Source organism: Miscanthus floridulus, chromosome 17, assembly GCF_019320115.1.
Source record: "Miscanthus floridulus cultivar M001 chromosome 17, ASM1932011v1, whole genome shotgun sequence".
Lineage (NCBI taxonomy): Eukaryota > Viridiplantae > Streptophyta > Magnoliopsida > Poales > Poaceae > Miscanthus > Miscanthus floridulus.
Window position 1 is genome coordinate 95509333 of NC_089596.1, and position 12106 is coordinate 95521438.

Here is a 12106-nt window from a genome sequence, read left to right on the forward strand (position 1 = left end):
CATGAGAGTGATGGGTTAGTCCTGCTTGTGCCTTAGGTACAAGCGGGGCGTGTGTTTTCAGGGTACCCAGCTGGGGGCATTGATTCGTGAATTGTCGGGCAATCCGATACGGCTTGTTTCATACCTAGCATCGTAGTAAGAACCGAAGATGAAAGATGAAAAAAGAAAATCTGATTGCTTACCACCTGCTTGAAAGTAGCACATGTGCTTACATAGAATGGTTAGTTAATGAACCAATGCGGCTATTAATAAAAAACAAATATAAGGACGCACATTTAGTAATGCTTCCTACAAATGCAATGAACCCACAAGCCAGATAGCCTTGCATATCCTTGGAGTCCTTTCTTTTCTCCTATCGGGTAAGTCTTGCTGAGTATAATTGAGTACTAAGGGTTTTATTCCCCCTGTTGCAGGTGACAGGTGGATGCTAGAGCTGACCTACCTCCTGGTGGGCTCAGCGATGATTCCTTTATGTTGCGATCGTAGTTTATTTACAACTCTCACCAAATGTTTTCATAAATGAAAGATTTATAATCTGTTGTCATAACTTATATACTAATGCTTCATCATGCTATGAATATCTATTTATTTCCGCTGTAATTCTAATCACATATTTATATTCTGCTGTTAAATTAAACTGGTCATAACTCTGATAATATGATTATATTCTGATGTTATAATGCTAAATATTATACTCTGATGTTGTACTACAAGTGATGTAAGAAATGGTTAAATGTTGTAAGCTTTATTCTCTCGTTTGTGATCCTGATGGCAAAAATATGAATTTTCGGGTTCTCCCCTAGGGTGTGCCCGACGGAACCGAGTAATTTAGTGTTCTCTCTCGAGTGCTTAGTGTCTAGTGAAAGATGAGCACTCCTGTGAGGCATTAGATTAGATGGTTCTGCCACACGCAGGAGCCAGAGACGGAGCCGGGGAGGAGCCCTACCAAACAGGCCACGCAGCTTCAAAGTATATAGTTTTCATTATGAAGTATTTCCACCTCTTTCGTTTAAGCTTCCTTATTTATTGATTTTATCCTCATTCGAAATAATACAAAAATATATTGATCTTAAGGGGGCAATCGTGTTTGTTCATCCTTTTACTTGTTTTCTCCTCATTCCTTTTTTTGCAAGATATACTGATTTTCAATATTTTCTTCTTCATTTTTTAGTTTTTTCAGTCATTTGCTTAAACTTTATTGACTCAACATTTAAAAATAGTGCACTCAACATTTTCTTAAAGTTGGTTAAACCTTTTTCCATTTTTTGACTTCAACTTTTAAAAATAGTTTAATAAATTTTAAATAATTATGACTTGAAGTTTTTGGGATTGTTTACTCAACAATTTTCAGTTTATCGATCGCACATTTTTATAAGTTCTCAAATTGTTGATTCATTTTTTTGTTCACACATGATTTTAAAATTTTCAACTCGATATTTGTGTTTATGTTGAGTCATCATTTGGAAATTGTTGACTTGGCTTTTTTGGAATGCCTTTCTTTTTCTTTCTATTAACGTTTACAACTTCTTGGCTCAACATTTCCAAATTGTCGTCAAAATATTTTTTTTAGATTTCTCTTTTGTAAATCGTTGACTCAACATTTTGAAACTACTCAATAATTCGATTTAACATTTTCCATAGTAAAAAGTTTCATATTTGACTTGTCCATTTTCATTTAATATATTCTACAAAATTAGAATAGTGTTTTTTATATTCCCTTCCTTTTGCTTTTTTATTTAATTTATTCAGAATTTTATTATGCTTGATACAAAGTTTCTCTTCAAGAATGAGGAAATAAGGTTTTAATATATTTAAAAATTGTAATGCATGAGTAGGAAAGGACATATAAAAAATGAAGTGACGTGGACTAATCTAATGATACTTATTTAGTATTATAAGTGTTAATATTTTTTATATAAATTTGATGAAATTTAAAATTATTTGACTTCTAAAAAACAAGAATTATACTTCCTCAGTACTAAAAAATAAAGTCATTTTGAACAGCGACACGGTCTTCAAAGTATAACTTTGACTTCTTATTATATAACAAATATTTATTGAAAAGTGATATATGTATATTTTTTATGAAAGTATTTTTCAAGACAAATCTATCTGTATGGTTTTCACATTTCCAAACCCAACAACTTAAAAGTTATTCATGATTTATATTCTCAATGTTTGACCCAAATCTTGTCTAAAACGACTTCATTTTTTTTTAAGTATGGAGGGAGTATTATATTTTCATTAGGAGAGAGAGAGTATAATTGACCCGATACAGAATAGAATGTAAAAGATTCCGTGGGCTGAAAGGTTGGTAGCTTTGCTAAAGAAGAAAATGTCCTCTCCTGAGAAGCTAGATTATGTTGCAGAAGTTTCATAGAGAACGAGTTGCCTCTTAGCTAGATCTTAATTTAACTAATTTATGATCAAAAACGCTCAGCCACGCGCGTTCGTCCGTCTGGACGCGGCACCGGTCTTCACAGCGGACCGACCTCTAAAAAAAAATCCTCACACTCCGCTCATCCACCCGTCACAGCGTGGCTGAGAATTTTCGAGCTGTTCATCCATTCGCCCCGCCTCGCGTCTTTCCCCAACCGCGGCCCGTCTCCTGCCGCGGCATTGCGCCGTGCCCTTCCCCCTACCACGCCGTACCCCCATCGTTGGCTGCGCCGCATGCCCATCCCCTGCGAGCGGACGGCGCTGGACGACTACGGTCGACCGAGTAGTAGCGCTGGAGTAGAAGCAACAGGGTCGCGCCGACGGTTGCGAGCAGGCGTTGGAGAATCATAGGAAGGCCACGCCATTGCTGCACCGGCGAGCTCCATTCACCGCCGCTGATCTCCACGCCGGCGTCGAGCTCCACGAACGACGAGCGTCCATTCATCCAAGCAGAAAGGTAACATTATGCTGAAAGCACATGTTGCAAGCGCATGTTTTAGGTATTTTATCTATATGTTGCAAATGTTTCATCTGAATGTTGCAAAAGTATATTAGAATGTTGCATATGTTGCAAGTGTTTCATAGGTATGTTGGAAGCGTCTATTTCTAATATCTCATCTGTTTCAGATTTATATTGTAAGCGATTTATCTGGATGTTACATATATTTCACACATATGTTGCAAGTGTTTTATTTGTATGTTGCGTATGTTTGCAATGTTTTTCAAATGTTTTTAGGTGTTTTTTTTCAAGTGTTTCAGACGCATGTTTCGTGTATTTTATTTGTCTTCTTTTGTATGTCGTAAGTGTTGCATCTGAATATTTTAAAAGTAGATCGGGTGGTACACATGGAATACACGTGAGGGACGCGTGGCGCAGGCGATGCCCAGGCGGCGCGGCCCCCGTTTGGGCGCACGAAACGCAGGCGCGTACAGGTGACGTCCGGACGGCACGAGCCCTCGACACGCGAAACGGAGACGCGGAAATAAACTGCAGCCATGGAGCGTCAAACGTCCGGGCGCTAGAGTGCCGATTTATGATCTACCACCAATAATAAGTCCCGTGCCAACTCGATCGCTGCCCTACCACTGCCGCAGTGCCGCGGTAGGTTGATGGTGGTGCACGGGAGAAGGTTTATCTGCCAAGAAAGCACTGGACCGACTGGTTCGTGGATCGTGGCTTACTTGCGTGTGCCATCTTCGTCTCTGCCTTGATGGCCTTGTCGTGGGCTCTCGTGGCCCAATTTTAAGGCCCTTTTCCCTCCGTATGAAAATCAGACACCTCAAAGAGGGAGAGAGAGAGAGAGCACCGCAAATATGGCTTCCCTGTGTAAGCTTTCTACTCTCTATCCAAAAAGAATATATAAATTTCGTTTTCGGGACAGACAATCAACCTCGAGTTATTTAACATCTATAAAGAGTACTACAACATTTCTCCATTTATACTTGAAGCTAAAAAAAAGTATGCTCCTCGTTGCTCTCCTCACCGAAATCACCCACCACATGCTCCTCCACCAAAATCGCTACAACTGAGAACTAAGGAGTTGGAGCTAAGAATCACTTGTCCATTTACCCCACGAGCAGAAAGCTAAAAAAATCCACTCAACACCGCCACTTGTTTAATCCCTTCCAGACTCACTTCTTCCCACCTACTCACCCACCAGCGTCACTCTATTAGAGCTAAAAATCAGTGGGTGTAATTCCACCAAATAAGCCACCCTCCCTTGGGATCTACTGGGAGGCTCTATCGGAGTTGCAACCGTTTTACTCACTCGATCGATCTTGCCGCGACTCACCATCCAGTTACCACTACGCGAGATCCAAAACCCAAACGGACTAGAAAACCAGCGCGGCTTTGCCACGCCATCTGTTGAGTGAGCCTGCAAGTTTTTACAGGTTTTGTTGCTCCTCTTTGCTCTATATCTTCTATACCTTTCACCATATCTTCTTTGCAAGACGTATTACTGATAAATAGAGGGGATAATTTTGTTTGACATTGGTAATACTGAGTTGTAGTAAAACTTTTGTTTGCTGAAATCTTGAGGACAAATGTGTATGTCTATTTTCTGCCCAATCAAATGTTCTTTCACGAGATAGGCTTTCAAATAATCAAAGAGGCATAAATAGCTTGTGTCTGTCTATTATGAATAATAAACAGGTATTAAATTGTTTTTGTGCTCAATTTATCATACTTCATAAGCTTACCTAGGCGTGGCTTTTCCACGCTTACCTTGATTGCACCGTTGATATACCTGTAGAAATTACTGTGATGAATGTTCGAAATTACTTCCATTGAGTATTAATCTTTTGCTTTATGGGGTCAGGTTTTTTTTAGCAATGCATGTCTGAGCACAAGGTTCTGCCCAGGGCATATATCCACTTAAGTTGGCACAATGGTAGAATGGACAATGCTCTCAAGGATTTATAGCTATCCTATTTGCACGTGGATGGCTGGTGTTGTACACCCATGTTGTAGTATTTGAGACACACGACGGGTTGAAACCAACAGAATTTTCATGTAAACAATCAGTTTCACTTGCAATCACACAACATATGAGGCATCACTGCATGTGTTTGAGGCACACGACAGATTCAAATCAACAAAAAATCCATGTAAACAATCCATTTCACTTGTAATCACACAACATATGAGGCAATTCAGAGTTAGCCCTAGAGTACTTCACCGGAACAAAAGAGTTAATGCCAACCTATTAGATTGGCCGGATTTGGCAAGCTAGGGTAGCAACATTGTGTGGGCAGCACTAACCACTAAGCTCCTTTTGTATTGTGATTCCACGGTATGTTGTAGGATTGCCATGATGGTGAGCAACAATGGACATGGGGGCCAGTTCTTTGCCTCAATAAATTCATCAAGGCCTACCCATGTATAATCCTACATATGAAAGGAAGAAAATGGTTGATTATATTAGATAGAACAAAGAAAATCCCTTTTGAAAATAATAAATTCAAATTGCAGATACGGGAAAAAGCTTAACAAAACTGATGGCACGTACATGAGAAAAAAACTGAGAGATGATAATAGGTATCCTCGAGAAACCCATCAGTTATAGACATTCTTAAAGATCAAGCAATAGAAAGACGGTTAATCAATAAATCACTGTTTTTCTTTTTGAGATAATGAAGTGATCGTCGGCCATAGCTCCCTTATGTTTTGAAACTGTATAGTTCTAACTGCATTTATTTTGGTAGTTTATATTACAATTTCACTTAGTAGTTGGAGAATTATATGTACACAGTTAATATGCTGAAACTGTATTTGCCAAAATTCATTTTGACCTATAAGTTACTGTGTTATATCAACATTGGCTACAAAGCAGATATCAAAGGTTATGAAAATTATAGAGATTCACGTGCCCATGTAAACTGAAAAGAAAAAGATGAATAGAAGGTGTTATGAAAATAACTAACGGGTAATTACAAAGCAGATATCAAAGGTTAGTGCCACAGAGGATCAATCTAGTACTAGGGTTCATATATATCTTCGTGATAAGACAGTGCTACTTTTTATTGGTTTTAAATCCTTGTATTTGAGAGAAAACAATAATATATGGTTTATCTCACCTCAAGGGAGTTAGCAGTATCTGCTGAGAACCTGAGATTTGCACCTGAAATGACAATCAAGAGTAGAGAGTTGAGAGCTAAGTACTGTGCTGAGGTGTTGAATTTCAAGCAGAAAAAACATTTGAGAAATAAATCTAAGCAGTAGTACTTGAGGAGATTCCAAAACAAGATGATTTATCAATCATCATATATATAAAAGAAATTAATTTTGTATAAATTATGTGATGAAAATATGCCTCTTGTTTTCTTCCCTTTTTAATTATGAATAGAGGCCCTGTTTGTCTTTTCTTTTTCTTGCAGCTTGAGATAAAAAGATTAGTGAGGATCGTGAGTTCATATATCATTATCTCCATAAACTATTGAAATAATTTGATTTACACCGAAAGGCATCAGTAGAGACGCAAAGCAAACTATCGGGAGCCAAGGCAGAAGTTAATCCTATTTCTTAGGTTTAATGTAATATACTTTGTAAACCAGTTCACTTGTTGTATCAGTTTTAATGTGGAATCAGGACATTATAGTCGTACAAAAATAAGATATGCTAGTGTATAATAAAATTTCAGATTTCAGAAAGCAAAGATTATGCTACCATAAATTTTTAGGAATAGAAATATAAGGTGCAAGAAGGGCGGGCCTGGTGCAAGCGGTAGAGTCCTACCGCCTGTGACCGGAAGGTCCCGGGTTCGAGTCGCAGTCTCCTCGCATCGCACAGGCGAGGGTAAGGCTTGCCACTGACACTCTTCCCCAGACTCCGCATAGAGCGGGAGCTCTCTGCACTGGGTACACCCTTTAGAAATATAAAGTGCAAGATAACATTTTTAGAAATTAGATTAGCGTTTGCACCGTACTATATTTCAGGTTTTGAAAAGCAAAGATTCTGCTACTGTAAATTTTGAGGAATAGAAATTTAAAATGTAATATAACATATCTAGAAATTAGATCAGGCTTTGCACCATATTATATTGCTATAACATAGTCAATCTGAAGAAAATAAGTCACAGAACAGCTGCATGTTAGCACTTGCATGTAGAGGAGTTCATATTACATATTTTTAGATTTCATAAATAGAAATGAAATATGTGGACAGGAAATTAAGTTTTCAAAGGGTCTGAATATTGGATCAGGAAAGTACATATATGTAGTTGCTATTAAAGTAGTAGAGAACCTATTTCAAATTCAGTGTGCACTTTTGAGGATTTGCCCGATTCTCATTCATATTAGAGCTTGAAGCATGTAGAATTGAAAGTGGTTTCTTAATGTAAGAACATCAAATTAATCATAAGAGATGGTGTAGAGGAGTTTAGATTATAGATTGCCATATTTTAGAAAATATGGCTCTAAAGCATTGAATCAAACAGATTGTGTGCATGAACGTACGGCTGCAAGCATGCAGCAACGGTGGTCACTGTGCTGCAGTCCCATGATTGATTTGCTTGTATGATTCAGGCCTTGGCTTTTATGCGGCAGAACACAAGATTCAGATCTGAGCATCAGCTACGGGCTCGTGCAGGACGGGTGATCGCGGTGTCCACGCATTGACGCACATCAACGCCGAGAGGAGAGCATGTACTAACCGATTGCGGACACGCGAGGAGAGTTCGCCGAGCTATGCAACCGTCTGGTCTAGAGTTGTGCTTCAGGTGGCGGCGTCAGATGCAGCTTCTTTGTGTGGTGGAGCTTGAGCAGGGCTGGGAGAGGGGTTGCCCCAAGGAGAAGAGGACTGACAAGCCTCGTTGCCTGAGGTCCAGGCACAGCTCGGGCTGCTGGTTCTCCTTGTGAGCGGCGCGGCAGGCGGAGGCCATAGGACGGCGGAGGGGTCAGAGGAGGAGCGTGGAGGGGTGAGGACCTCGCCCGGGTTCTCGACAATTCGTGTCGCCCGGGTTTGCGGGTTGCTGAGTGACAGGCCCGATTGAACTTGCATCGGACGGTCCGTCTTGCGCTCGAGGCTGATCCAACGGCCAGCGGGTTAGCGGGTGACGTGGACCTATCCATTAGCCCGCTTTTGAAAGCGGGATTCCTATATAGAGATTCCCCTTGAACTGAACACCATCGAGATAGTATTCAGTTACGCAGCAGCAGCAGCAGTTTAGCGCGGGTTTAGTTGCCTGAATTTGGGAATTTAGGTTACTGTAGCACTTTCGTTTTTATTTAGTAAATAGTGTTTAATCATGGACTAATTAGGCTTAAAACGTTCGTCTCGTAATTTCCAACCAAACTGTGTAATTAGTTTTTTTTCGTCTACATTTAATGCTCCATGCACGTATCGCAAGATTCGATGTGATGGCTACTGTAGCACTTTTTAGGATTTGGGGTGAGAACTAAACACGCGCTTATATTACATTCCCCAACGAAATGGATCTGATGCCTTAAACGTTACGTATCCTCAGCTCGATTGCATTATTCTGTTGCACACTCCTAAGTACGATCAGTCCGCCTCTTATGTATTCACCCCATACGGGCCTCGATCTGCAGAGACCGGCGGCCGCGGATGCTCAACCGAGGATGATGCTAGCGTGGGACGTCGACGCTGGTCCTGTGTTTACTTGAGCTTGAGCATAGCATGCATACACGTTAACTCTGACTAGATCGAGCTCGTGTAGACGAACATGGCTACTATATATAGCTAGGGATTTATGTACAATTTACACACACAATCTAACGCACCTGGAACTCCGTAATTAATTAATTAATTAATTAAGGAAGTTATCGATCTGGACTGAACTGTGCTGATCGACTGATGCTGTAAACGAAGCAGTTGTTCGCTTGCAGTGCACTCCAAGCCACATGCGAGCTCATCATGTCTTGCCCTCGATTCCCCGGCGAGGCCTCCTGATTTCCGCGCAACTTTGAAGGATCTCCGCTGATCCACAAGCCAAAACGGCAATCACGAGCAATGCAATGTAATCTCACACACCAAGCTAGGAAATCAGAGGAGTTGTTAGCTACTGCTATAAATTGCAGCCATCTCGCTTCCGGTCTTCGCAACCTGCTGCTGCTGTATCCTAGCTAGCTAGCACTGTACGTCAGTACGTGTAGCGTACGCTGCAGCTGGGCATTGGCTGGCTAGCTTTTGTAGGCAAAGAAAGCAAAGGCTACCACACGACGACAACGATGGCTATGCTCGCCAACAAGTGCGTGCTGCTGTCCCTCTCCGCCGTGCTCTTCTCCCTCGTCGTCGGCGCCTCCGCCATGCTGAGCAGCCTGCCCCCGCCCCCGCCGACGGTGAACTTCAGCATCGGCGTGCAGGGCGTGGTGTGGTGCAAGTCGTGCAGGTACCCCGGCTACTTCGCGCCCATGGACGCGTCCCCACTCCCAGGTACGTTCAGTATTGTCCATTGTTGTCAGTACTCCTGAACAAACGTCGAGACGACAATGCAAACGACGCCTTTTGCCCATGCAGGCGCGAAGGTGTACCTGCGGTGCAAGCACGGGCGGCGGGCGGTGACGGTGGCGGGGCAGTCGGGGCCGGGCGGCTACTTCCTGATCCAGACGTCGCAGCAGGTGTCGGCGTTCACGAGCCAGCAGTGCCGGGTGTACGTGCCACGGTCGCCCGTGCGCGCCTGCGGGGTGCCCGCCTACCCGGCCGGACGCAAGGGCCTGCCGCTCAAGTTCCAGGAGTTCGTCAAGCGCGACAACGGCCTGCAGGGGATGTACTCCGTCGGCAACCGCTTCTTCCGCCCCAAGTACCCGGGCAAGTGCTACTAGTAGCTAATGATCAACGACGACCGACCCACCAGACCCAAGATCACCCGGCATGCTGATGCTAGGCTAGCAGTAGAACGCACAATGCAAGGTGTCCAGGTCTTAGGGTACGTTTGATGCCAGCAGGGACATGAATAAAAATAAGCTAGGTTAATTATTGTCTCTTTGAGATCGTTGAGTTAGTTGGGTAATTTTAATTAAGGTACTAGCTAGTGTTGGTTGGTGCTTAACCGTTTCTATTGTTATGGATTGGAAACTAGTTCTTCCTGCTGCTTGGTCGATTGGATAGATTTATGTAATAAGAAGAACGATTGAGCACCTGCCTGTTTTTGCGCTATTAATTACTCCACTTCTCCTATATTTCAGGTATCTGAATTTTAAGATGATTTCAGGCAACACTCTTATACTATCAATTAGTACAAGTAAAGTTATTGATTTTTTATTTTTCTTTGTGTCATAACATATCAAATTTTTGTTCCTGTCTGACTCTAGAAATAATTGTAAATTATTAAATTGTCTTTTGTGCAAACACATATTAGATTTTGTCTGGTTTGTGGTTTTGTCTAATGGGTTTTTTATTCTCGAAACAAAAATTTGCAGATAGTGTCTACAGAAATTGAAGCGAACTAGAACTGCAATTTTAGTATAAAATATATGCAATAATTGTCGTCTGAAAGAAAACTAAAATTCAAGCACCTGAAATTTAGCAAATCCCTAATTACTCTGCATAGTTATGATATGCAAATCTTTTGCGTATTCGAAAAAAAATACTCTTATCTATTTTAAAAAAAATAAACAATACAAAGGTTCTAGCTTTAAATAAATCCCTTCAAAACTCAAAAAGAAGGGACATCAGTACACATTTATTATGAATATAACCTAGATCTACATAGTTATTCCTTCTGGAAGTGAACTAGCGGGAAAAAAATTACTGTACTTTGGTGCAAGCGGGTTCTGTTTTCAGTGTGGAACGCTGTAATTTGTAAGCCCAGAAGAACTGCTTTGAACGTCACTTGGGTCATTGGGCCAGGCCAGCCCTATAGTTACACCTGAAATGGTTGGAAGGAAAGTTACAAAGCCCAAAAGGTGATGGGCATAGTAGGATAAGCCTGGCTGTAATAACTAATAACTGTACAACAAACCAAAGCTAAATAAACCTACTTGTTTCGTTGAATCTGTTTTAAGCAAATTTTGAAAATAAAACAAAAAACGGCCCCGTGCGTCTTGTAATTAAGAGAGAAAAATCGGGGCGGGCAATAAGTCATAACCATCAGAACGGAACGGAACGGACAAAAAAGTGGACGACGGTTGCAAGAAATAGAGATACCAAGAACATGGTTTAGAAATGAAGATGAGTCGCCCCTCACATCATCACATTCGTGGAGAGCGTACACGCGCATGCATTTATGCCGGAACAAGATAAGATAAGCGCTGGTTGCTTGCTTCGTTCGTATACGACAGATCTGTATGTGTACGTCAGGGACCGTCGCGTGAGGTTCTAGTGGCTTGTGGTACCGTAGCAGTAGCTTGTCCTGCCTGCTTTCGAACGTGTATGTGTATATGAGGCGATTTCGTCGCACATACTGTACCTTAATTGGCAGCTCTCCTCGATCTCGTCTTCGATTGATTGATCTATCCGCTCCAATCGTTCTCTCCATCTCTTTCGTTCCATATTCACCTCGAACTAGCATGCATAGCCATAGCCCCCCCCCCCCCTCCACGTTTCGTCCTGTTTGTTTGGGTTTATTTAGCTGATAAGGCATGGTTGAAAGTACTGTTGACTGATTTAGGGTGATAAAAAAAATACCATTCGTTGACTGAAAAAGTAAGCACAAGCTGTTTCTGCCAAGTGCCAACCAGCCTCGTGATAGCTGTAGCCACTTTCAGAGCCTACGTACGCACCAAAATCAGGCCTCAGATGCATGATCCTTGCTCGCTCAAACGTTGCGATCTCAACCAAACGTCCAATGATTGAGTGACAAACACGCGCTACATCTAGCCACAGGTGAAGCTTCGTAAGCAGTACACCAAGTCCAGGCGCAGTTGACGCCGAGCCGATGGATCCACGGGCGAAACACAGGCCGCTGAAACGTCGTTTGAGAGAAAGGCACGTGATGTCCACTGAAAAGCCACAAGAAGTCGACGGCTACTGCGCGGTGCGGATGCACGGCACCCTCCCACTTTCTTTTCTAGCAATAAACCGCTTTAGCTCCAGCTCCGGCGTCATCAAATCAAACGTGTAAACGGTGCTGTCTCACCTGCCGAGCACTCCTCGCCATCGCACCGACGGACCGGACCGGACCGGCGGACCCAGTCCTGTGCCTGCGATGCGAAGTGCCAAATGGAAGGCAAGCACGGCGCCGACCCACCCTAGCGCTCGGTCGCT

The 12106-nt window shown here is 42.3% G+C and overlaps 1 protein-coding gene and 1 long non-coding RNA gene across 2 annotated transcripts; one reads left to right on the top strand and one right to left on the bottom strand.

Moving 5' to 3' along the window:
* Positions 1-5057: 5057 nt before the first annotated feature.
* On the bottom strand, positions 5058-8042 carry LOC136514979 (uncharacterized). The gene is made up of 4 exons (XR_010773913.1): positions 7593-8042; positions 6677-6805; positions 6019-6062; positions 5058-5329 (listed from the first exon to the last, which is right to left on the bottom strand). It is a non-coding gene; the product is annotated as an uncharacterized lncRNA (long non-coding RNA).
* A 961-nt stretch (positions 8043-9003) lies between these two features.
* On the top strand, positions 9004-9983 carry LOC136514787 (non-classical arabinogalactan protein 31-like). Its single transcript, XM_066508496.1, has 2 exons — positions 9004-9334; positions 9419-9983. Exons 1-2 carry the CDS (start codon positions 9130-9132, stop codon positions 9721-9723), a joined length of 510 nt encoding a protein of 169 aa, XP_066364593.1. The 5' UTR covers positions 9004-9129; the 3' UTR covers positions 9724-9983.
* The last annotated feature ends 2123 nt before the right edge of the window (positions 9984-12106 follow it).